The 25,933-nt window shown below is 50.0% G+C and overlaps 1 protein-coding gene across 10 annotated transcripts in view; it reads left to right on the forward strand.

Moving 5' to 3' along the window:
• Window positions 1-25,933, forward strand: part of NTRK3 (neurotrophic receptor tyrosine kinase 3) — a 397,694-nt gene that overhangs the window by 220,863 nt on the left and 150,898 nt on the right. For all 10 annotated transcript variants that reach the window (XM_045058826.1, XM_045058831.1, XM_045058828.1 and 7 more), the window contains one exon: window positions 9,756-9,944. In XM_045058826.1, the coding sequence (XP_044914761.1) occupies window positions 9,756-9,944 (189 nt within the window). The remainder of the gene's footprint in view (window positions 1-9,755; window positions 9,945-25,933) is intronic.

The raw sequence follows: 25,933 nt of genomic DNA on the forward strand, positions 1-25,933 counted from the left end.
CCTTATGCAGCCACCGTGAGCACTGAATGAGATCATATAACACGAAGCCCAGGACAGTGCCTGGTGGTCAGTCAGTGCTCATCAAGCATTAGTTATTCTGGGGAAAGAAGCCCGGTGTTCCGCAGGTGACAAGATGCTGTGGCATTTCTCCACATGTACTCAGAAGCATTATGAGGAGGGTTTCCTTCAGGCATACCCTGGGTGAGCTATTGCCTGCAAAGGAGTGTGTGAGGCCCGTGCAGCTGTTGAGAGGCCCTCCGGGAAGCCCCCCATCAGCCAGCACCTGCAGGGCCTCTGTCTCTCCTGACCTTTCATCCACAGGGCAACCCTTGGGGTTTTAGGTACTGCATTTCCCACTTGTGAACGAGGTAAACTCAGAGGCATATGGGCTTTAGCTCATACAAATTTGGCCCGTCACTCTCTTGGTCATGGTGTTGAACTAAGATGTTGCAGATTACGCAAAATAGTTCCCTTAGTGGAAAAAGCGATGTGAGTGTGGGAAGGGTGTGGAGACATCAGTGATCCCACATGCCAGCACCTGGTACAACATGCTCACAACATACGATGTCTCCTTCCATTCGCCAAAAGTCCCCACGAGGCTGGGGGAAGAGCTCCGCATAATTCCTTGGGGGGAGGTGAGTGCCCCTATTTTGGAGTACACTGGCTAGTCCAGTGTACTAAAGATGAATTGAGGAATGCTGAGACTTGAGCTGTAAGCTTTTTGTGGGGCCTTGGACCGAAGCACCAGCATTTTGTATTCCAGTTGTCTTACATATGCAACTGGGAGGTAATTATTCGCTTCCTGTTTATGCCTGGAATGTTCTGAAATGCTGTCTGTATAGTCTTTGGAGAAAGCTGATGATGTTTGCCTTCCCTCTAGGATGCATATTTCCTTGTTCTCGGGTCCCTTGCTGCCTGCCATTCTTCTGCCTGGATCTCCTACACAGGAGTTGTTCCTTCTAACCACAACGTGGTGCACAGGTTCCGGGTCTAAAGTCCTCTGGAAATGTCATAAGCTCCACTCCTAAATGAAGCCAGATTTCTTACAGATGGCTTCTCGATGGAATAAAGATTGGGAATGGGAGGGAGATTGTGCTTGATCCATTATCACTTGTCCCAGTGTCAGAAAAACAGTCCTAGAGGGTCAGGCAGCATGGTGCCACAAAATGAGCCCAAACTGTGAAGTCAGATAGATGTGGGTTTGTCTACCATTTATTAACTCTGTGACCTTGGACAAGGTCAAGCTCCTTGAGCTTCAGGTTCCTCAGTGGCATCCCTTGGATGACAGGATCTACCCCCACGGTTGTGATGATTAACTGAGGTGAGGGAAGCCACTGTTCTTAGTTTCAGTCCTGCCTTCTCTTTCCTTAAATGTGTGCCCTTGGGCTGTTTGATCAGAGGCATCATTTTCAATCACCGATGAGAACCCCCAAGCTAGGGAAGCTAGGAGGCATGAACAGTACCTTTGGTTCCTGTAAGAGGCTGGGAGGGAATTCAAGCCAGAGAATGGAGCTTATCTTTTGGGAAATGATTCAGGAAGGGGCACCAAGAAGTGAGGAGGGCATGGCTTCTTGGGCAGCCTAGAGGGCCTGTGAGTCCCTGAGGTCACGGGGGCTACGTCTGTCTGGAAGCTGGAGGAGACAGAGAGGGGAGGGAACACAGGAGCTGGCCCAGGAACAGACATTTGGTGACTTGTCTCCAGGTACGCTCTTGGGCACAGCCCGTGTTCACTTGGCCTCTGTCCCACATCTGCCAATAAAAATTAAAGAAATTGATTTTCTTTTGTTTGCCTCTGAGGACTAGGCTCTTTTTTATGAGACAGTAAATGGAATCCCTCTCTGAGCGTGGCTGGGTTTTTAATTGTGTTTGTTGTGCTCTCACTTTATTCCATTTTATGAGTTCCTGCTCCCAGATTTGTTGATGCGAAGCTCTCACTCACCAGGGACACATCAATATTTGATTTTTATCAGTAGGAAAAGGTTGAGGTTTTTAAAAAATCATTTTCTTAATTCAAAGGTTGGCTTGTTTGCTTCATTCTGACACATTGAAAACATGAGACCCATTCAGGGTTGTTTTCTTTTACTTCCCAAGTCAGATATGTGGTGGGGGAGTCTCTTCCAACAGTGGAGGTCATGGTCTGGCTCCATGTGGAACCAGATTAGATTAGATTAGAGCTCAATTTTGGGACAGAGAGCTGGGAGGAGACATTTTAAAAGGAATTACATCATTGAGGATGAAAGGAGCATCCTTTGCATGGGATACTTTTGTAAAGATTTGTTGAAGATGTTGTGAAGGAAAACATTCAAGTAACATTGTTAAATGTGGGGATGGTTTCATTTCTGTATTAGTCAGCATGAACTAGGTTATGCTGTGGTAACAAACAGCACCCCTGTCAATCTCAATGGTTTTGTGCGACAAAGCCGTATTTCTTACTTACGCCACACATGCACCTGGTGTTGGCTGGAGCCTTCTGCTCTGTGTCTGCCTCACCCAGGGGCAGGAGTGGCCCGAGGCTCTGCCTCATGCTTCCACACTTGCCAAGGCAGGAAAAAGAGAAGGTGGCAGGTCACACACTGGATCTTAAAGCCTCCATGGGGAAGTGATGCATGTCACTTCTGCTCACTTTTCATTAGCCAAAGAAAGCGATGGGGCAGCACCTAACTTGAAGGGGTACAGAAAACTGCCCTCCTGCCAGCACCTAGAAATACTTGGTGAACAGCACTCATAACAATCACTGTTGTAAGAGGGTTTTCTGAATTGGTGAGACTGCCTCCACCTTGGAAGTGAGTACAAAGATAAATGAAGGAATATAGAAATGGATCCTGGGCCTAGGACTTTATAGTTGAGCCATAAATTTGGCCTTGACTGCCCAAAGTTATTTTATATGAGTTTGTACTGCCTTGAAGATATTTGGTGATCTATTTTTCGATTCCTTGGTTCAGATGTCCCAGCTTCTTTATATGGCCTCATGTATTTATACCAAGGTCTGCTTGCAAAAAATATTTCATGTCAGCAGTACTATTGAGAACATGGGTAGTTGAGTGGGAAGAGGAAGAACTTTGGAGATGAACAAGCATAGATTCAGATACAGGCTCCATCATTTCCTACACAGGCAATTTTTGGAAAGTGAATTATTAAGCTTACTTGGGGATCCGTGTTCTAGTTGGTCAGATGGGAGTAACAGTATATTTTGAGGGTCAGATGAAAAGAGAATAATTGTCACAATTACATCCTTGGGACTCTGAGTCATTCCTTTGGAAATTGGAGGAGAACCACTTCTGCATATTGGCTGAGCAAATGCCATTGTGTTGAATTGGTGGCTGGATTTTCTTGGGGACGATCTTCTGAGAATTGTTAATGCTTTGAAAGTTAGGGAGTTGGTGGAACAGAAAGATTTTAGTGACAAAGGCAGGACATTGGTGAAGTGATTCCAAAGAAGTCTTCCCCCTGATGAAAGGGGAAGTGAGTGTTTATGTGTTAACACATTACCAGGGACACTGTTGCTTTTCTCTGGCTCATTTTGTGCATCGTCCCCCCATATCCTTTATCACTAAGGACCCTGACTCCTCAGAGCTTCTGCAGGATGCCTTTTCCCTGCAGACCTCATGGCAACTTGGCACCCCCCAGTTCCTCTGCGATGGGGCCTCCACTCACCTGGGTCAGAGTTCACTCTACCACAGCGAAATTCTGTCTCATGTTTTCATCAGAGATCTTTGCTTTCTGGGGGATCCCAACCCCACATTGGAATCAACCACTTAATGAAAATCTGAACTACTCCATTTTGGCCCCCTTATTTTTTCCAATTGAAGGAGCGGAAAGTGAAAGAGAAAGACTCTGTAAGGACAGCTCGGACCATCCTGCTGGGCACGACACCTGCCTGGGCCATCGAGCTTTCTCTGATTATCCAGTGGTTCTCTTATGGCATGGTTGGAAGCACAAAACCCACTATAGATCTAAAAGAAAAAGAAAGGAGGCACTAGTTTGGGGAAAAAATTATGTGATGGGAATGTCTGAGCAGACCTGTATTCCCTCCTGGCTCTCTCTCAAAAGCTGGAACTTTTGAGACAGCCTGCAAGCCTGTCTCTCTTCCTTTTCGTTAGTGCGGCATAACAAAATAATTGTGTACTGCATTAGGATTAGTGCAGCAGAGAGGCCTGTCACAGGTACTAGACAGGTGTGTGTGTGTGTGTGTGTGTGTGTGTGTGTGTGTGTGTGTGTGTGTGTGTGTGTTGGGAGACTTTGGAAGACAGCAAGCTTGACTCCTCCTCCTGACCTGCCGTAGTCTTTGGTGGCTTCAGGAAAACAGGGGGCTCCCTGGACAGATGAGATTTCCCCCCCCATTACTCACTCTCCTTTATGTCTGCATACATTGGTCTCTGTGGTTATTAAGGGGAGAAGAAATGCTTTTTCCGCCCAGGGGCCCCAGGTCTGTGGGTTTTCCCCTGAGGCAAGTGATGTGAGAAGTGGCCAGAGCTGGTGAGAGAAATCAGTTCCTAGAATGAATGCAGGTGCCCTGTCAGTGGATCTCAACCTGGGGCAGTTCTGTCATCCTGCGGGGTGTCGGGAAATATATTGTGTGTTGGGTGGGGAGACTGGCTTTCTTAACATTTATTTTTTTAAACACTTTTTTTTAATGTTTTCATTTATTTTTGAGAGAGACAGTGTGTGAACAGAGAAGGGACAGAGAGAGAGAGAGAGAGAGAGACAGACAGACAGACAGACAGACAGAATCTGAAAGAGGCTCCAGGCTCTGAACTGTCAGCATAGAGCCCACTGCGGGGCTTGAACTCGGGAACTGCGAGATCATGACCTGAGCCAAAGTTGGGTGCTCAACCGACAGCCACCCAGGTGCCCCTAATTTTCCATTAGAGCAGTTTTAGGTTCATAGCAAGATTGGGTGGGAGGTACAGAAAGTTCCTGTGTCCCTCCCCTCCCCTCCCCTTCCCCACCATGCATAGCCTCCCTCACTCCCAGTGCCCGGGTACATTTGTTACCACTGATGAATCTGATACTGGCTTTTAATGCCCAGGTCCACAGAGGCCACATGTCTGGCCGTATCCAGGGCAGCCCTGTCCCAAAGAAAGGACTTGCCTCACTCCGCACCGGCTGCAGCCGTGCTTGGCACTGTGCTGGACGCTGGTGCAGGTGGGCAGGAGCAAGCTACAGGGGTGTCCTCTTACGTTCTTTGAAGTGATGGGTCTCTGCACTCTTTATTGGCTTTTATTTTAAGGACTGTGGTTTATGGAGGAGCAGAGGTGAGTAAGAGGGCCTCAGGGACCGGACAGCGGTCTGACGGCACAGTGCTCTTTTTGATGTGGATGTAGCGGAATACAAGCGTTCAGCAGCTCTGGGACCCGGAGCTCGTGATGAATTACCCGTAATCTATCTTCGTGAGTCTAATGAGGTGATTCACTCTTGTCCCCATTCTCAAGGATCAAGAGGAACCTCTTTAAAAAGGGTCTCAGGGACCTGCAATTGAAGGCAAATGGTCACGAGGAGGATAATGTACCAGAATTGACCAAGCGTCCCTTTGAACAAACCATTTCGCCCACAGTCTGCGCTTTCGGGGAGGCAGCACCGCGTAATGGTCAGGCGCACAGGCTCTGGGCAGACTGGTGGTTTGTATCCCAGCATCACCTTGGGCAGGGCATGGCTCTGTGCCTCAGTGCTTCCGTCTGTAAAATGGGGAAAATGGTGGTACCGACTTCACAGAAGCATTATAAAGTTAGAGGAGTTGCATTTACAGAGCCTGATGCGTAGAATGCACACAGTAATAAAAATTATTATGACAATTACGGTATCTCTAATTTACTCCTCAACCCTCTGTAATTCAATGTTTTCTTCCTGTCAGTCCTCTGTGGGAACTGCTGTCATTAAGGCCACCTTCGTGTTGTCATGTACAGTGGCCTATATTTGTTCTTCACCCTACTTGGCCTTAGTATGTGATGCTCTTGAACTTGTAGGAATTCTCCTCCTTTAACTTCTAAGACAGTGTCCTTTACTGATTCTCTTCTGCTTTTCCGGCTGTTTCTTCTCATGTTCCTTTCCCTGCTCCCCTTCCTCTGCCTGCATTTTAAGTATTAGGACTTCGATGTTTGCTTTATTCTTAGATTTCTGTGAAGTCTTCCTGGGTGACCCCATCCCTTCCCGTGGCTTAGGAGCCTGTAGCAGGACCCTTCTCCTCCCCATGGCGCTTACCTATCCCTTTGAGATCCTACAATAACGTTGAGAAAGCAGAGACTGTTTTAGATTACAGGCTTTGGAATGTTTTGTTGACCACTCGCTGTCCATTGACTCCGTGAGACACAGATTCAAAGAAACAGTAAAAGGCTCACGTCCCAACGTTCTGTCTTCTCCAGACTCCTCCTGATGTGGTGTCCTGCCTCCGTGTCACTGTAACAACCCACATCCCATGATGCTGAGAACAGAAGCGGGTGAGGTGGGGGGTGGGGGGGCTTCTGTTATTTGGTCTTTTTGGAACTGTATCTTCTATTCCTTCTTTTCCCATTTGTACCTTTGTCTTGCCAAAGTGTCCCCTCCTGCTGCTTCCCAGGATAGGGGGAGGCGAATGTCTACACACCTGCAAATACCTTTCTTTTGCTTTCTACAATGAGTGAATAAACTTTTAGGGGTAGAGTTTTGGCTGAAAACTTGTCCGTCAAAACTTTGAAGGAATTGCACAGGGAAGCCACAGTGGGTTGTAATGGAGAATTGCATTGTCTTTCTGATTTCTGTTCCTTTCGAAATGGGACCCTTCCCTCCCTCCTACAAGCTCTTAGCGTCTTCTCTCAAGATGCTGGCATTTCATAACTTTGTGCCTTGATGCATGCGTGTGTGTGTGTGTGTGTGTGTGTGTGTGTGTGTGTGTGTGAGTGAGGGGGGTGCGTGTGCTTACACCATATGCACACAGGCGTGTATTAATTGTGCTGGAAACTGAGTAGACAGATCATTTGGAGAAATTTTTCCCTAATTTTTTTAATCCTTTCTTTAATCTTTTTATTCTCTCTCCTTCCCTCTCCCTACCCTACCTTTCTTTTAATTAGAGATCGAGTCTCTGGATGGAGTCTTTAATTTTATCTTTTCCTTTCTATTTACCTCCTCTTTCTTTTTTGTTTGAGTTTCTGGAAAATTTCCTTGGCTTTCTCTTCCACTGTTCTTTGACTTTTGAATTCTAATGGTCATAATTCTCAGGGACTTTTTCTTAGCCTTAAATTGTTCACGTTTTAAATATCCTCTTGTTTTATGGGTGTGATATCTTCATTGGTCTCTCTGAGGACATTAGTGATTTAGAAAAAAAGTCTTCTGCTCCCTGCATTGCCTCCGTTTCCTGTCGGTCCCTGATTGTCTGTTTGTCTTGCACTCTCTCTTTCATGCTGCAGCTTTGCCTAAGTGTCTGGTGATCCTGGGCTATTTTCTCATATTTAGGAATCAAGGATTAGAAAGCACTTACACACACGGATGGGCCTTGTCAACTATTAGCCTTCACTGTGGCATGATCACAAAGTAAGCATGGCTTCATTGGGAGACCGCCACATGTAAACAGCTAGGTGTTTTTTGTTTTGTTTTGGTTTTTGTTTGTTTGTTTTGAGGCATTTGGTTTCTGCAGAGAAGCATCCCCTGAATCTCCTACAGAAGAGACTAGGAGTAGGGTAGATGGCAGGCACGGTCATTCTTGGTTTCTGTCTTCTAGGAGCAAGAAGGGGGCCAGTCCTTCCCCAGAGCCCTTCCAGTTAATTTTCTCCAGGAAGAAACCACTAGACTGGGAGCAAGGTGATGGCCTGGGTACCTTGTTCCAGCCCTGAGCCTTAGCCCAGCCTTCTGGGCGACCCTGTCCCTTCAAGTACTAGGCCACCCCGCAGAGCTGACCTTCCGTAAATATTCCCCCTGCAGTCCCTGTAAGCGAGCTTTCCTCGTTTTACATTGCATCTTCCAAAACACGGAAATATCTTATTTCTTCTCATCTCCCCTCTTCTTGCTCTTTGTGTACAAATATTTCTTTAATCTATCTTTCTTTCTTTCTTTCTTTCTTTCTTTCTTTCTTTCTTTCTTTCTTTCTTTCTTTCTTTCTTTCTTTCTTTCTTTCTTTAATGTTTTAGAGGCATTTGGGGCGGGAGGAGTGATAAAAACCCGTGCTCTGCTTTCACTGATGAATTGGAATCACGATGAAGTTTTTCAAAGTTTACAAGGTGCTTTCAGGCACTGGCCTCTCTGGTTGCAGGGCAAGTGATTATCGCCACTCATTGCTGCTTTTTCACACGGTCTCCAAACACCATCAGGCATTTGTCATGGATTGGAATAAGCCTGTCTGTGCCGACGGAGTAGAATTCAGGGTCCCCAGCTTGCATTTACTAGTCTCCCTTTTAGTTCTGCCTCACTGGTGCTTCCCCTCTCTATTTGATGGGAAATATTCTCCCCATAAACTTCAGTAGATGTAATGGATTTCTGCCGTGGAAATATTGTTCAAGTCGCAAAACCAAATCACAGCAGACGCTTTGTCTTGGGACCACGTGTCTTGCAAAGCAGCCATTTCAAACACTAGTTGTATGAAGCCACGGTCACAGCTAATGCACTTTACCCGGGTTCTGTTTGTACGTATGGGAGAACCTCACCACCAGACAGAACCATTGCTCTGCCAAGATGGCGGCAATAATTATCTCTGTAAATAACCCGACTTACTGGGTTTCTTCTTTGGGTTAGAAAATTGTGGAGTCGGGGTTGGTGAAGACACGAATGATGTTCCTTGAAGCCACTGGGGCAGGGTGGATCCTTCAAGAGTGGGATACTGACCCAGTTGCCTGAAGGCTATCAGTGATGCAGACAAATTACTGTCACTTTGAAAGCTGGCTCAGGCTCCCTCTGGGCTCATACTGGGCTTATTTCCCCGTGGACCGAGAGAGGTAGAGGTGATAGAGTCCAGTGAAAGCTACATACGTTCCTGTAGGATTCCAAGGGCCACTCTGGAAAGGCTCTCAGCCTCCAAGGCTCTAAGTAGAGGCTCCAGATCCTGGCCGTGCCAGGGACTCACACAGAAGCTCTTTAAATCTTGATGCCCAGGTCTGTCCCCAGACCAACTGAATCAAAATCTGGAGGTGGGACCCAGCATCAATAGTTTTTAAAGCTCCTGGGGCATCTGGGTGGCTCAGTCAGTTAAGTGTCCGACTTCGGCTCAGGTCATGATCTTGCGGTTCATGAGTTCGAGCCCTGCATCGGGCTCTGTGCTGACAGCTCAGAGCCTGGAGCCTGCTTCAGATTCTGTCTCCCTCTCTCTCTGCCTCTGCCCTTCTCACAGTCTGTCTCTTTCTCAAAAATAAATAACAAAACATGAAAAAAAATTAAAAAATAGTTTTTAAAGCTCCTGAAGGGAGGAGGGGCAGGGTGCAAGTTCCTGCTGTGTAAAAAAAAAAAAAATTTCAGCCCGTTGTTCCTACATAAGCCAAGAACTCATGTAAAATTTGCATTATTTTGAACTAATTTGGATTTGGGGGAAGTACAAATAATTCATGTCCTAGTCATTTTGATACACTCTTATTTTGCAGCTGTTTCCATGGTGTGTGATAGGGTGGATGTTTCTCTCAAGAAAGAGAATGCAGAGGTGGTTCTTTGAATGCAGACTCGAGAGCGTTTGGGGAATACTCTTGCAGTGGATTTTACTCTTATGGAAATGTGGCCAAAATCATGAAAGGGTCTGTGGGCAGGGCCAGGCACTGGCCAGACATGACCTCATCAGAGTCCTGTGTCTCTCCTGGTGTGTGCAGGCCCCGTGGCTGTCATCAGCGGCGAGGAGGACTCAGCCAGCCCGCTGCACCACATCAACCATGGCATCACCACACCCTCGTCGTTGGACGCTGGGCCAGACACGGTGGTCATCGGCATGACCCGGATCCCAGTCATTGAGAACCCCCAGTACTTCCGTCAGGGACACAACTGCCACAAGCCAGACACGTGTGAGTACTGGAGTAGAATGTTGTCCCTTCTGGGGAGGGCAGGGGAGGGGCCATGGCAACAGACCACCTAGCTGGGGTTCTGGAACCTTCTGAGGTGACCTGCCACCTGCTAACCTCCCACTCTCTAAGAGACCCTCCCTGTTTGTCTCAAAACTTGAAAACAATAGCCTCATCAAGGGGTCTCCGTTGGGGCAGAGGGGGCTCAGGATGAGAAGTAGCCCAGAGGCAGGAGCCCCAGCCCCACATGGGGAGGTGCTCCCAGTAAGGCAGGGGGCACAGACCAGGCTGGTCTTCTCTACAGACCTGGCCTCTGCATTTAGGAAGTGTAACCTGACTCTGTCCAGACAACAGCCCCTGAGGCTATCAGACCCTCCACCCCAGCCTCCTCCATGAGAGGGCAAGGGAATGAAGGGTGGTGGGCACCTTTTGAATGGAAACATCTCTCTAGCTGCCCCTCCAGTGCCCCGAAGTGCGCACTTTCTGAGCATCTGATCCTGGTCCCAGCACTTGGACACCTCACCTCCCTCTGCAGATGTCTCATTCCGATCAGAGGACTCAGGGCACCTGTTTCTTCCTCGTTTCTTACTTGCTGTTGGTTCCAGCCCCTCTCTTTGTGTTCCTGCTGAGTTCTGCTAGGGCCTCTCCCAGCTCCCAGGGCCTCTCCCAGCTTCCAGAGCCTCCGTGGCTTGGACCTTCCAGCCAGCAGTTCTTCCCTTCCCTGTGTCCCAGGGTCAGTGTAGGGCTGGCAACCCCAGCGCATAGCCTCCCCTGCTCCTGCCCTCAAGAAATGGTTGGCTAGTTCAGGAGAGACAGCAGAGGCCCCTGGAGATTGCCTGAGAGCTGGAAGGGATGGAAAGACTGGGTTATGGTAAGGCCTCATCTTCCGACAGGAGAACTGAGATATGGGGAGGCTGCGAGTTCCCTTCCCCGTCCCCAGGCTTGTGCCGTAGGTTCTCTTCTTCTGTCCGCGGGGCTCAGGGTTTGGCCACGGAAGAGGCACCTCGAGTCTTGCTCTTCCAAGAGCTGTACTCGGGCCACACTGTAGCTCATGGAACTCTTGCTGCTCCCGCTGGTCCGTCCTACGGCAGAGTGGGCATTCAGCTGTCTCACTGACCTTTGCTTCTGTTTTTCTGGTTCCAATTTTTAGAGAGAGGATTACCACAGTGGGAGGTTCTGGGCTCGAGTCAGAATGAGATCATCATGTGCCTTCCAACCTTGGGTGTCCTCCAGAATTGGTCTCTGTGTTTATCGGACGCCCACCCCCGTCAGTGTCAGAGGAAGGATATCTGGGTTCCGAACCAGGGCAAGGGAAGAAAAATACCTGTGTGTCAGATAAATAGTGGGGGAACACAGTGCTAAGAATGGTTCTGCTCTGGCTAAAGGTCTTGCCTCCGGTCAGGTTCATCTTGGACTGGCCTGAGTGTGGCTGGAAGGAAAGGCTCTCTGGGGTGGTAGCATGGAGTCCAAGCCAGGTCTAGAGTTGACACTGCTGAGCTTTTCAGAGCCATGTTAGCATTTGAACAGAACTTAGGCCTTGCTGTATTGAATACACAATTGATTCTCGTTATTTACAGTAGTTATGTTCCAACAGAGTCACCATGAACACTGAATTAGTGGCTGCTGAGCCCTTGCTCCTAGGAGACATCCAGGGTTAGGTTCCTGTGAGCATCTGGTCACAGCGTTTTTATCAACTAATCAATACATAACCTGTTTTATGTGTGCTTCTGTCTGAAGACGCCTCTTTAATAGATATCCCTGGTTCATTAACATTGAACTTAGAGTCAGCAGCACTATGACTCATGCCTGAAGGACACTTTTCTAGCACCCGGATCTTACCTAACACACCTGTTGTTTCCATAAGGCACACACACCACAGCCTTCTTGCTCATTGGAATGTTAGAAAGTCAGTGCTATGCTTGGGGCCATTATATCCAGTGAAATCACCCACAAAAAGCACACATGCAGAAAATGGCACTAAAGGGACTACAGAAGGGACGCTCATTTACGGTAGGAGAGCTGAAATAAGAAGGTAGCACGTCACGTGGCAATGTGCACGTCGGGTGACTCGGATTTCTCGCCTCTGCTTGCCTGTTTACGAATGACCATAAAAGTGCCCAAGAGTATGGGTTTTGGGGTGATGCTTAAATTTTAGCAAGTGGGCGACTTTGTAAATCCGAAATCCATGAATAACGAGGGTGGAATTTCTGGGTTCCTGGTGTTCTAATCTCTGGGTCGTGTGAGCTCCTGATACCAGCTTCCCAGGACGATTGCAGGGTGGGGATGAATCTGGCACGTGGGAAGGAGGTTTCCCCTGGGCCATCAGAGTAAGTGCAAGCCGTGGAGAGAGCTATGGGATCGGAGTGTCCTTTGATGTGGGGATCCAGTCCCAGCCAAGGAGCTATCGCCCTATGAAATGGTGTAGAGGAAAAGCCTTCCTTCCTAATCTCTGCATTTGTGATTCAAAGCGGACTATTGAAGGATCCAGGCAGTACGTCCCTGTAAACAAGAAGGGGTCAGTGGAGGTGGAGGGGAAGCAGGTTTATGGATGAAGACTGGAAGGAATAAGGGAACAAGCCATACCTCCAGTGAAGGAAATCACAAGCTGCCTTCGGGTTGTTAAAACCCTCCGATACCAAGGGAAGTGTCCTTTTCGGGGAAGCAGCATATTTTGTCCTGTCAGTAGACCGCGGATGGCTCCTAACTGTTTTCGGAAAACGTGGATGGCAACAACAAGGCGTGCGCAGGAGCCTCCTAACGGGACTTGGCTAGCCCCGCCTCTGTGAGTCCCCGGCTGATTCACGCTGACGGGGAGAGGCAGTGCCCGGCCCGCCTCTCAGCTGAGATTTGCCAGCCAAGAGGCAGCAGGTCTCTGATGACAAAGGCTTTATCGGTTGAGAAAAGTGACTCCGCGGCACATCCCCGTGTGCAGTGAGACACTGTCATAAATAATTAAAACCACACGTGCCTTGGCACATCAAGAAGCAGAGAACATTCGTGACTCTGCAGACGGGGCTGGGGTCACTCCTTTCGGGGAGGGAGAATGGCAAGGCACAGGGTATTAAGGGAGGAAAAGACCTCCTATCGTCTCCTGGGGGCTCTCCCATCGATTCCCTCCCACGTCCCATGGGAGATGTGCAACGTGGGGAGAGATCGCAGGGACTCGTACACCTGCCTTGAGACACTGTTTCCCCCGGTTGCCCAGTGATGGATGTCGCACAAAAGCACTTTTCTTTCCGCAACACGTGTTTACCATAAATGGTGGGACCTTTTTGACCAGAGAGGTCAGGATGCTGCTCTCGTCCCCTCCTTTCCCTCTATCTGTCTTTCTGTCTGGTCTCCGGCAGTTTTCCTAGCCTGTCAGGGCTGCAGGGACATTTGGGGATCACCTCATACCTTCCCTTATCAGATGCTTGCCTGTGTTCCCAGCAAGCACTCCGTGCTCAGCATTGTCTTTATTCTCAATTTATTCAGCCTTTCCAGGGACTCTGAAAGACCTGAATGAAAAAGCTCCTCCTCGGGAGTAGGTATGGAATCTGAAGCCTAATGAGGCCCCCTCATTGTTTATTTACAGCCCCCCTGGTTCTCGAAAATATCAAGGAACGGATACAGGCCTCCTTGTCACACAGCCGATGGGGGGCTAGATCCTACAGAACTAGAAACTGCGGGCTAGTGGGGGGAGGTGTGGCGGTGTTTGTAGCGACGTGGAGCCCTCGGTTACCTTGGTCACCCTCGCGACAGCCCTCGGCTGCAGTCTGTCCTGCAGATGCTGGGGCTGGATCCCGGCTGCTGCCTGGGGAGTCACGCGTTGGCTCTTCCCGCGGGCCAGCTGGAAGGCGCCTTGGCCCTGCATAAAGCCCTGGAGTTCTCTGTTCATCCCCTTCTCCAAAACCCATTTTCAGAAGACCGTCGCCTCTTGCTTGGGAGAGCGGAGGCCGTTTGGGGAGCCAACTTGTGCCCGCCTTCCCGCCCTCCCTTGCTCTGTCCCCAGGTCAGGGCACCTGCCTTATTCACAGGGTGTCTCTGTCTTGCTTGTTACCTTCCCAGAGTCGGCCCGCCCCACCTCTCCATCCCTCTGATCTCGCCAGGGACTCTGCCCCACCCCAGCCAGCCGTCCCCTCCCCTCTCCTCCCCTGCAGAGAGTGTCTGTTTGCTCACCTTCCACTCACCCCCGAACCTCCTTAAGGTCCCTGCCCTGTAGCTCCATTTCCCTCTCCGCTTCTCCAGGAGCCCTGACTTGGCCACCCTTGATCTCTTTGCAAAACTAGACCGCACCCTTTTGTGTTGTCTTTGTCTTCCTCCGAGTCACTGTCGTTGGGCTGATTTTTCTCCCTTTCATCCCTTCAAAATGGATTTATTGAGGGTTTGTGGCAGGCCTCCTTTGAGGCTCTGGAAACAGTGGGGAACGGGACACGCGTGGTCCCTACCCTCAGGAACTTGCTGCCAACTATAGCTGATCTCCAAGTGGCAAACGGCACCCCCTGCTCCCTCGGGGCCACTCGTGGAGCCCACCTTCCACCTTTCTGCCTGGTGCTTCACCGGCCTTTACCCCTGGTGGCTTCCTTCCGGAACACCAATCCCACACCTGCTGCTTTAGTGTAATTCCTGCTTGAAATGCCCATCTCCCCTCCTCACTCGGCCCCCACACTACCCCTTCCTTCCTTTCTGCACCCCTATTCATCATTCAGCATCTGGCTCATTTCCAACCTCTTCCTAGGCCCAGGCGATGGCAAAGTGACCCTCCCCCCCTGGGAACCCCTGGCTTAGAGTAAATGCCGCGCACTGGTCTTGAATGACTTTGAATCAAATCTTAGGTCATCCTGTCGCTTCTCAAAAATGTGTGTTCTGTTTCCCAAACCTGATTTTGAATGCGTTCCAAGAAGTAGCTCCTTTGTGTCGTAATTCTCCATTATCTATTGAAGATACAGTGTGGGACTAGAGGCAAAGGAGGAACCAACCAGTGTGTGTTGAGGACGCCTGGTGAGTGTATCCTCACGGCCCAGACTTTCTAGACACAAAGGGAAAGGTCATTGGTCTGTGTCAGCAGCCTCCTCTGGACCAGACGTTGGGGTGGCATCGTACATCTTTTGTTCAGGCGATCTTGCACTCCCTCTCTGAGGAAGAGGCTGCTGTCCCCATTCTACAGATAAAGAACTGAGGCTCAGTGAGCTTGAGTGACTTGTAGATCACGTGGCTCTTGGGGGAGGGGCTGAGATTAAAACCCAGGCCTGCAGACAGCAGCGTCCCTCCCATTTCCCATCCAGCCTCATTGCCAAGGACTGCAGTGATTCACAGGCATTTACTCAGTACCTCCTGCACTCACCACAGCTGGCTGAGGAGGAAGGAGGACGGTTTTATTGTTTTACGGAGGCTCACTTTGCTCCCCCTTTCCTGGATCAGGACAGTGCTGCGGATGGGCTCTTGAGGGATGGGATTCCCAGGAGGACCTTGGCTGAGGCTTCCTGTGGTCACGCGGCCGGGTCAGCCTTGGTCTGGCGATCGGCACTTACCCTTGTTCACAGAATCAAGTCCCCAGGGCATCGTGGTTGCCTTCGGATAAGGCAATACTTGGCCCTGGGGTTGAGTCCATTTGTGTTTATTTATTTACTTTTTGTTTTTAGAGCAGTTTCGGGTTCACAGAAGAATTCAGCAGGAAGTACAGAGAGTTTCCACTCACTCCCTCACACGCCTGCCCCCGGTTTTCCCTGTTCTTGCCATCTTGTGTTAGCGTGGTGCATTCATTACCATTGATGTGCCCGTACTGACATATTATCAACTAAAGTTCATGGTTTACGAAAGCATTCACTGTGCCAGTTGTGACAGAGCAGTGTCAACACAGAACAGTTTCACTGCCCTGAAAGGTCCCCTACGGCCCACCTGTCCACCTCCCTTCCCCACCCTCTGGCAGCCACTGATGCTTGTACTGTCTCTACAGTCTTGCCCTCTCCGGGTGTCATATAGTTGGAATCCTACCGTGTGTTGGCTTTTCCGATGGGCCTCTTTCACTTAGTGATGTGCGTTTTTGGTTCTTCCCTTCCAAGTTTTTTCGTGGCTTGATAGCTTATTTCTTCTTATCCCGACTAAGGCTCCATCAAATGGATGTACCGCAGTGTCCTATCCCTTCACCCATTGGGGGGCATTGTATTAATTTTCCAGGGCTGCTGTAACAAAGTATTGCCAACTGGGTGGGTTCAAACAATAGAAATTTACTCTCTTGAGGTTCAAGAGGCGAGAAGTCTAACACAGGAGGTCACTGGGCCATGCTCCCTCTGAAACCCGTAGGGGAACCCTTCCTCACCCCTTCCTAGCTTCTGGCGGCATTGCCTGTGTCCCTTGCAACCACACAACTCTCCAGTCCTCTGTCCTCTCATGGCACCCCCTCTGTGTGTCCAGCCTCACATAGCTGCCTTCTGCATACACCGGGCCTAGTGGCTGAGTCCCCCCCCCCCACTCTAGTATGACTTCATCTTGAATTAACTGATTACATCTGTAGTGACCCTCTTTCCAAAACAGGTCACATTCCAAGGTACCGGGGATTAAGATGTCAACATACCTCTTGTTGGAGGGACCCACTCAGTCCACGGCAGACATCTTGGTGGCTTCCTGTTTTGGGCAATTATGAGTAAAGCTCCTATGTACATTTGTGGGCGGGTTTTGCACGGACGTAAATTTTTAACTCCTTTGAGCGAACACCTAGGTGTGTCTGTTTTCTGGATTGTATGGGGAGAGTATGTTTAGCTTTGTAAGAGACTGCCAAATTGGCTTTTTCAAAGTGGCTTCACCGAGTCTGGTTCTTTTCATTTTGTATTAGACTGGCCTCCGCCAATCAGCTCCTACCCGAGGATCTCCTGGGATAGTACGCACCTGCCTTCTTAGTGTGCTTTCTGGAGAGTGTGTATATGTGTGTGTATGTGTATACACATGTGTGTATGATGCACCTTCTCTTGTGCTCTAAGCTCTACCAGCAACTGCTGATTGTATACTTTTTACTGGATGCTCACATAGACTAATAGTGAGCATGCTTCACACCTAACCTGTCACTGGTCAGAGGCCAGGCACCACGTTCACTGCAAAACCGGCCCCTCGGTTTACTGACTGGGGTGTTTACCGTGGGGCCAAGCCCAGCCCCTGGTGGCCTTCACCTTTCCAGCCTCTGACTCCTTTTCTGTTTTGGTTTCCCCGAAGCCTTGCTGATGCCTTCTCTTTCCCCACGTGTCATTGTCAAGCTGGCTCTGGATTCCTGGGCCTCCTGTACCGGTTCTGTTTTCTACACCAGTGTCTGTACTTGGAACCATAGGTGTGCATTTGATTTTCAGCCCCTCCTGGCTGGTCCCCTCTTCCTGTCTCCCTACATCTGCCACACACCCTCCCCGGCTGACCTGGCAGTTCTGTCCCGGGGTCTTCTTCATAGCTTCTCGTTCTCATGAGGCTGTCGAAACCCATCTCTTTTGGCTCCCTCAAACTCTCTCTTCTCCTTCATTCCCTGGCCGCTGAGCAGACCTTCACTGGGCTCTTACTAAGTGGCAGGTAACCCTACATTGGGCCCTGGAGTGGGGTGGAGGACCTGCCCTTCCTAACACCTCTTTGGCTACATTGCAGCTGCTTGGGGGTGCTGGCCTCAGGGCATCCCCCCTAACCCAATCGGCCTACCAGACAACGACTTGCACACAGATAACCAAAGCTGGAGCCTCTAGGTCTGTGCCCTTTCAGCTGGAACCAGAGGTGCCTTCCTCGGGAGTGAGCAAGTGGCTCGTCTCCTCCTCCTCTCCTGGGCCAGTCGGCCACGGAGCGTGCCTCTTCTGGAAGGGGAGCTGCCGAAGCCAGTTTCCCAGCTGTGGTAGGAAGCCCAGAGCCTGTGCATATAATGCAGTATTAATAGTGCGTTGGCATGATATAGATTTCTGTCACCTTCTGTACTAACAAACATCGCCTAGTGCTGGGTAATGATGGGTGTTTATTCCCAGCCACTTAGCTCAGCATAATGGACTTGCGGATGAAATATGGAAAATGGGCTCCTTTGTCTGGGAGGCTGCCCCCCCCCCCCCAACGAGTAGCAGAAGTGGTGGCAGCTGCTACTGCAGAGTAAGGCTTTCTAGGTTTTTCTCTAGCTGAAGTTCTGATGGACTTGCCTGATGGAAGGAGGGGGATCTGGTTACAGGGCTGGGCTGTGAACTCCTCCTCTGGGATTGCAGCTGGGAAGAGGAAGCTGGCATACCAGGGTCTGCCATTTGCTCCCTGTGGCTGATTTAGAAGGCCGGCTTGGCTAGACGTGACACGGAGAGAAATAGGACCAATGTGGGTGGAGGGGGGTGGGGGGAGGCATCTCCTCCTTTATTCTGCTGGGTGGATCTTGATGGGCCAACTACATGTACAGCTTGGATCAGAGGTTGGTGAAGGTAATATTGACATTTTGCCTTAGCTTTTTTCAGTGATGGGCTGTCTCCAGGCTTTGCTCGCCAGGGAGTCTTTCAGAGGACATTTTAAGTGAACGTAGATTAGGATTGTTTCCCTCTGGTTCTTCTTTAAGCCTGTTTTCAAATACAACTAGACTAAGTAGCTGACCCCTGAGGATCCTGCGATGCTCGGTTTGGTGATCCCAACATTGCTGGAGGAAAAGATGGCTCTGACACATTACCAGTTGCCTTTCTTTCTGGAAAGAGCTAGATGATGCCAGAATGGGTTATCTTGGGAGTCAAGGCAGTTATGTCCTGGGCCCGCATACTTGTCCTGAGGGTCCTAGCCCCTAGAGATTAACCTCTGTTGGTCGCCGACTCCCAGGACCCCCAGATCTAGGCATAAACTAAGCATGACATTTGGTCTTTGTTTTTCCCTGTCCCGGGAAGACTATCCATTTCCCCTCAATTACATGAAAACCTTAGATATTTGTGAGCACACACTTTGGGGCCATAACCAAATAGCCCAAAGAGACAGACTTCCCTCCATCTTCCTGAGCCAAGACAACCTGCCTTCCTGTTGGATATCATGACCTCATCTGTTCTGTGCTTCCGTGCAATAATCACATACTCAAAGTTAGTAGCTGCATGCAGTCATGCTAATTAAGTAATTAGGTATAATTGTACTCACTGTAAATACACAGTAATTGGCTTTAAAAAAGTACTTGGGGGGAGAAGCACGTGCTTCAAGGTGGCTAAGCAAAGAAGGGGAAGACCCCTAGCCTGGAGGGGCATCACTGCACCCGGGCCCGGGGTGGGGGTCACTCCCCACAGTTAAAAGTAAGGACGCTGTAGAGTGGGTCCTTGGTTTCCCTCAGAGCCCTAGCCGCAGAGGGACTGCTTGTCCCCCTGGCCTGTCCTCGGTCTTGTCTTCGACGAGTGGGAGGATTAAGCCCCCTCTGGAGATCCTCTCCAGCCCAAGACTAGCCAGAGATACATTTCTCTCTTCCCCTCCCACTGGATTCTGGCATCCAGTCTGTTCTGAGGTTTATCGGGGTGATAATTCAGAACCAGCCGAAAACACACACACAGGGGTCAGAGAGGAATCGAAAGTCGGGCTTTATTGCTGGACTGAAGAAAATTGCTTGGACTTAAAAAGCCAAAGTGGGCTTCTTGGTGCCTCTCCCAAATCCTGAATTCGGGATGCGCACACAGGAGTTGGGTCTGAGCAGCGGATGTTCATCTAGTTGCATGGGGGCGGCGGGTGGGGGGGGGGGGTTATTGCCTGCCTCACCTTTTGCAAGCCAGGAGCTCAGCAGCCCTGTAGAAAACCACACGTGCAGGGAGAGTCTCCCGTTTCTGTGTGAGCCCTGCTCAGAAGAGAAACCAGATGGTAGATGATGGACTCTGCTCATCTCACCCGTCAGATACATCACTCACTTCTCCGAGGGAGGAGCCAGGGACACAGGTCGAGGGAAGGGTGGGGGGTTCCTTCTGGTGTCTCCAACGAGATTAAGACTTCTCTTTTTTATTATTTTTTTATTTTTAAAAAAAAATTTCTTTTAACGTTTATGTTTGAGACAGAGAGAGACAGAGCATGAACAGAGGAGGGTCAGAGAGAGAGGGAGACACAGAATCTGAAACAGGCTCCAGGCTCTGAGCTGTCAGCACAGAGCCCGACGCGGGGCTCGAACTCACGGACCGCGAAATCATGACCTGAGCCGAAGTCGGCCACTTAACCGACTGAGCCACCCAGGTGCCCCAAGACTTCTCTTTTTTAATGTTTGTTTATTTTTGAGAGAGAGAGAGTGGGGGAGGAGCAGAGAGGGGGGAGGCACAGAATCTGAAGCAGGCTCCAGGATCCCAGCTGTCAACACAGAGCCTGTCGTGGGGCTCCAGTTCATGAACCGCGAGGTCATGACCTGAGCCGAAGTTGGACACTTAACCCACTGAGCCACCTGGGTGCCTCTAAAAACTCCTCTCTTATGGGCAGAGGCTAAAAGGTGGGAAAGGAGAAAAAAGTTCCCCACCCCCATGTTTAGGGACAGCAGGGAGCTCTATCATTCATTAGTGGTCGCCCCTATTAGTATTCTCTTTCCAGAAGCCCTTTTCCAGGAGAAAATGGTCGTCATTTCCATTTCCTCTGAATGAGCACATGAGTCATAATCCTGATGGGAGATTGCCAAAGGGGCCGGAGGTTCCCGCTGTGCTGTACTCTTCATGCTCAACGACTGAACACCCAAGCACTACCCACCCATGGCATAGCCAGAAGCCCAGAGGCCAAATGCCCTCCATCTTCTCCCCAGCTGCCTCGAATGCCATGTGCTCCGAGAGGTGCTAATAGGCATTTCTCAAAAACGATGTTCCGTGGTCAAATACATTCAGGAAAACCTGGATTAAGTAACTTTCTTACTGTGGCATTCTGGGAGCCTTCAAGGATGAAGGTCATTGCAACGTTGCAAGAGGGGCCTTGGGTCTGCAGCGTTAGCCAGATTTATTGAGCCTCTGAGCCTGATTCTTGAGGTAGGCCTGTTAGCATCTTTGTGGACACAGATGTTCAGCGGATCGCATTCTGGGCTGTTCTGGGGGTTTGGGGTTCTGTTTTCGCCTCCCCGGCAGATGTGGTAACTCATGTGACAGGGTGCCCAGATGGGCCTGAACCCGTTTGGCATGTGTGCTGTCACATTTCTTCCCAAGCCTCTGGGAGGGACAGGAAGTGGCTGCGTTCCATGGGAATGCCCAGAGTTGGGGTGGTGGCATTCTTCAGGATTTCTGGCAGAGAGCTAAGCGCCCTTCATTCAAATGGATCAGGGGAGTCTTTGTCTGTTGTTCTCGGCCTAGAAGCTCTTGCAGGTGCCTCTAACTCTTCCTAAACCCCCAGATCCGGCGATGCTGGTCATGGCCAAATTTTCACTGCATTCCTGTTTCCTGCATTTCACTGTTTCCAGGCAGACTTGCCACTTAGGATTGAAATCTCAGGGAGCCGTTCCTAAGGAGAAATGCATGAGTTGCAGGCTGTCAGCCTCCCAAGCCACTGTTTCCAAACCATGGTGTGGAAGGTCAAAGTGCTTCTTTATTTCAAGAAGGGCATATGATGCTCTTGGCACGAAGTGGGCCAGGGCAAGGTCTCAACCAGCCGAGAGAGTGAACCGAACCCTTGGTTCTAGGGGGTCATTTTTCATTAGAAAAGAAAGTAAAAGGAGTGTGTAGGGGGCTGGTCCTAGACCCTGGTCCCAGCCTCCCTGCTCAGCCACCGTGGAACTCTGGGAAAGGCATCCAGCGTCTCTAAATTTGAGATGAGAAAACACGACCACCTGAGCTGGTATTTTTTGAGATGAAGTGGCATGAGAATTTGAAAGCGTCCTGTCATCTTGCCTAAGTGACATACATAGATCGTCTTTTCCCTGACAACAGTATTTTTACAACTGTTGTTACAACCCCTGATTCAAATATGCTGGTGGGGGAAACCAGCTCAGTGGTGGCAAGAATAGAGATTTTTCAAAGCCCGATGATATTTCTCAAAAGACAAGAATCCTTCCCTCCAACGACTTCTTTTCCCCGACGCTAAGAAATAGCGTTTTATCACCCAGATCCGCAGCCACCGAGATGCTCTTAGGAGTTAACACGGTAATACCGTGGTTGTCAGGAAATGATCGATGTAGATGAGCAGCGGGCTCAGGCCGATTTCCTTTTGGGTTAATGAGACCAACACACCATGAGCCCGAACGGGGGATGGGAAAGAGACTCATAGCGGGATTCTTTCGTTTGTTTGGTTTTTACTCTTGGTTTTATGCCTCTCCTTGTCAGTAAACGTTACTTGGATGAGACTTCAGTGCCCGTGAACCCCCCTGCTTTACCCCTGTTCCTTCCCAAGTGCCTCTCACGGAGTTACTTGTGTGTCTGTGCCCGTAGGGTACCCTCCGCAGCTAGGGCTGTGATGCTCATCTGCTCAGGTGACTTCGTTTTTGAAATATGAGGCCCCTTTAGTCTTTTCTTGACGAACGTATACATCCTCCAGACACACATGTACACGTATGTGGGTCTTGTCATAGTTGCACACGTATCTCACATTTTGGGCACTGATTGTATCAGTTGAGGTCCTTTCGGCTGCAGGTGCCAGACAGTCGTGACCCACTGGGCTTAACACAAGAAGGAAACTGAGAATCACGTTAGCTCCGCTAAATAGCTTGGGAAGGCTCCCGGCACATTAGGACTTCAGCTCTGCTTTTCTGTGATTGTCCTGCCTCTTGTCGTTCTGTGTTTTGCTTTACCACCGGACTGGCTCCCCTCATGGTTACAAAATGGTTGCAGGAGCCTCAGGCATCACCGCTAAGCACATGGACCCGGACAGCACAGAGTTGTCTCTCCTTGTGTGTTGTTGAAACTGAGAAGACCTTTCCCCAAAGCCCCCAGGAGACATTCCCTCCTGTCTCATTGGCTGGAGTGACATCGTATTCCTAAACCCGTCCCCCACCAAGAGAACGGAATTATCACATGCACTTGAGGCTCATCCAGATTCTCCTTTGGGCTTGGGGATGGAACATACTTCTCCGGAGGCACGGGGCTGCCTGGAGGGGAGTGGACACCGGCACAGAATCAGGGTTCTGTTAGCAAGGAAGAATCCAGAAGTGGCTGTTGGAAATGACAACGCCCGTCCCTGCGGTGCTTTGCCAAGGGTAAATCATGCTCACCTTGTCGTGCGGCCTTGCCGACTGCTTCCGTCCTGCTCTTCTGAGAGTGAGCAGAAGCCTCTCGGGATAGAGGTGGTAGGAGGAGGATGGGAAAAGTGATTCTGTGTCAGTTTTACCCCCCCCCCCCATTTTTCTCCTTTTAGGGAGAGCAAGCTGGCAGTTTGTGGTTGTCGTCATTGCTGTTCTGGTCGGGTAAATGGTCCCGCTGATTTGCAAGGCTATACTTACATGCCCGAGCAAGGAAAAATTCCTTCATGTGGCTTCAGCTGGATGCGATGATCTCAGTTGAGCAAGCTGTGTGAACTCCTGGGAGCTGCTGTGTGATCCTTGGGGAGCGTGGTTTCTGGGGAGGATGTGGGGGCAGGGGTGAAAAGAGGGTAAGCGGGGAGGAGGTTGGTGAGGAGAAGAGAATCAACACCTCCTCGATACCTGTCAGTGCCTATTACTAACCAGGCTCTGAATCTCAAGTACCTTACAATAATAATAAAATCTTTCACTGCACAGTACTTGCTCTCAGGCACCTGAGAACAGTCAAAATAGGGGCACCTGGGTGGCTCAGTTAAGCATCCGACTCTTAATTTCCGCTCAGGTCATGCTCTCATGGTTCGTGAGACGGAGCCCCGAGTCGGGCTCCATGCTGATGCTGTGGAACCTGTTGGGATTCTCTGTCTCCCTCTCTCTCTGTCTCTCTCCCACTCATGCTCTCTCTGTGTCTCTGAAAATAAATAAATAAACTTAAAGAAAGAAAACAGCAAAAATATAATAGACGGGCTTAACTTTTAAAAACTATGGGGTAGGTGCTGTTGCTGAGAAAAGTGAGGCACAGGATAGGTAAGACATTTGCTGTAGTCTCGTGGCTAGGAAATGACAAAGCCATGGTATGACAGAGCCTGCCACCTGCTCTTCCCTTCATTAGGTCTTTCTACGTGAAGCCTACCTGGTACGTAAGTGTTGCGACCCCCACTTGGCAGATCAGGAAACTGTGGTACTTGCCCAAGGTCGCTGTCTGGTCAGTGGTGGAGCCAGGGTTCCCACCTGGGGGTTCAGGAACATGCCTGTGCCCTGGCCTGGGCTGCCTCCCCTTCCTGGTAGCTGACCTCCACCTGTACCCCACCTTCTGGGAGACTGAGGATGGTCTTGCAGATTCCCAGACAGATGCTAGCTTGGGTGGCCCATGGGGGCCCACCATGGAGTCAGCAGAAGGCAGTCCCCCTCTGGCACTCCCATGGCTCCTGTGTAGGCAACCCCTTCTTCATCCCTACCCCCGGGAGGCCATCTGGAGCCTCAGTGGCCTGGAAGGCGGGCCTCTCAGTGGGGTAGAGATGGGCGCTGGAGAAAGGTGCTGGAGGTTGTGTGTGGGCTGCACAGAAGGAGGAGGACCACAGGCCTTGGAGCCAAGTTGGCCTCGTTCTCGGGCAAGCGTCCTCTTACCCTGTCCCTGGTGGCCGTGTAGCTTAATTTGTCACCCAGATTGTGGCCAGCCGGGCCTCTCACCAGGTGCTGTGTTAGCTCCCGTCCATGCCCAGACCTAGAATTCCTGGTGAGGCAGCAACTCTTCGTTTTGGATTCTGCTGAGTCGGGCGGCCCTGATGCCACCGGTAATGAAGAAGTGTTGGGACTAAACTCCTAATGGCTCATTGATTGGTTGAATTATGCTCAGTGTAATTCTGAAAATAGATTTTAAATATGTGCTTGGGGATTTGTGGGGATTGGTTACGTAGGAGCTTTAACTCAGTCGTGGCTGGTTTGACAGAGACATCAATGCTGGTGGCCTCCGCTGGCGCCATGCTGTTCGCCACGCTCTTCACCAAGGCGAGGCCCCACCCCGGAGCCAGGAAGCTGGCCGGAGGGCAGTGTGCGCATGCGCAGGAAGGTCCCCTTCCCGTACATACACACCCCTTGGCGGAGGTCTTGAGAAGGTCACGTTGGTTGACCCAACCATTTGCAAACCCCTCCATGTTCTTAGGATGGATTGAGGAGACGTGTAGTTTCTGGGTTCTCCCTTAGACATCCTCTGACGTCAGGGAGTGCAGACTGTTGCCTGCCCTTTCTCTGATTCCAAGTTTTCGCTTTTCGTGGAGCTACGACTTGGGGAGAAGCGAAGGGAAGCCTTCTCAAAGACTCAGCGTCTCTGCATATTCCAGCATCATCTGGTCTACCCGACATCCTTGACTGGGTCTAATGGGGGAGCCAAAGGGTCTGGTGCTGGGCGTCTGATACCTCGCTGCTTTTTGTGACTGTCAGGTTAATTTGCAGACAATAGAAAAAGGAAGCAACCCTCAGCAGATAATACAGAGACCTCCCAACATGCCTGTAATTACCATCCTTATCTACTTCTTTCCCTCTAACCAATCGGGGACCTAAAAGGCCTTCCATTTCTGGGGCACGCTGGGTCAGAAACCAATGACGGATGTCATGGCTTAGCTTCCATAAGGCACAGTAAGACTGTATTTCTGAGGGGAAATTGGTCAGCGGTCTTTTTTCGAGAGCTTCTAATGCTACTCCTCCATTTTGACCTCTATCTGAAAGACTGTGTTTCCTTATACCCTTCCCTGGGGTAATTTATACCCAGCCACTCATTAGAAAAAACGGTATCCTCAGGGAAGGGAGGAAGTAAAAACAAAACCTGGAAGAAAAGAAAAAAAAATTACACTCTGCTCTAATAAAGAAATTACTGACGTTCTACATTATGAACTGTATTAATTTTTAATGGCTGAGAAAGGAGTTGATTTATAATGCATCCTTCTCGGCTGCAGTGCCTGTCCCCAGCTAATAAATAAATGACAGGTCTCTTGTATTAAAAGTATCCGTCATCTTACGTTGTTGGAATGTAGATGGCAGAGGCGTTGAGTGAGAGGCTCCTGGGAGCGGGTGTGCCCCGCTGTGCCCATTTGCAGAGGGAGCTGGC

The sequence above is a fragment of the Felis catus genome, chromosome B3 (genome assembly GCF_018350175.1).
Source record: "Felis catus isolate Fca126 chromosome B3, F.catus_Fca126_mat1.0, whole genome shotgun sequence".
NCBI classification, from domain to species: Eukaryota; Metazoa; Chordata; class Mammalia; order Carnivora; family Felidae; genus Felis; species Felis catus.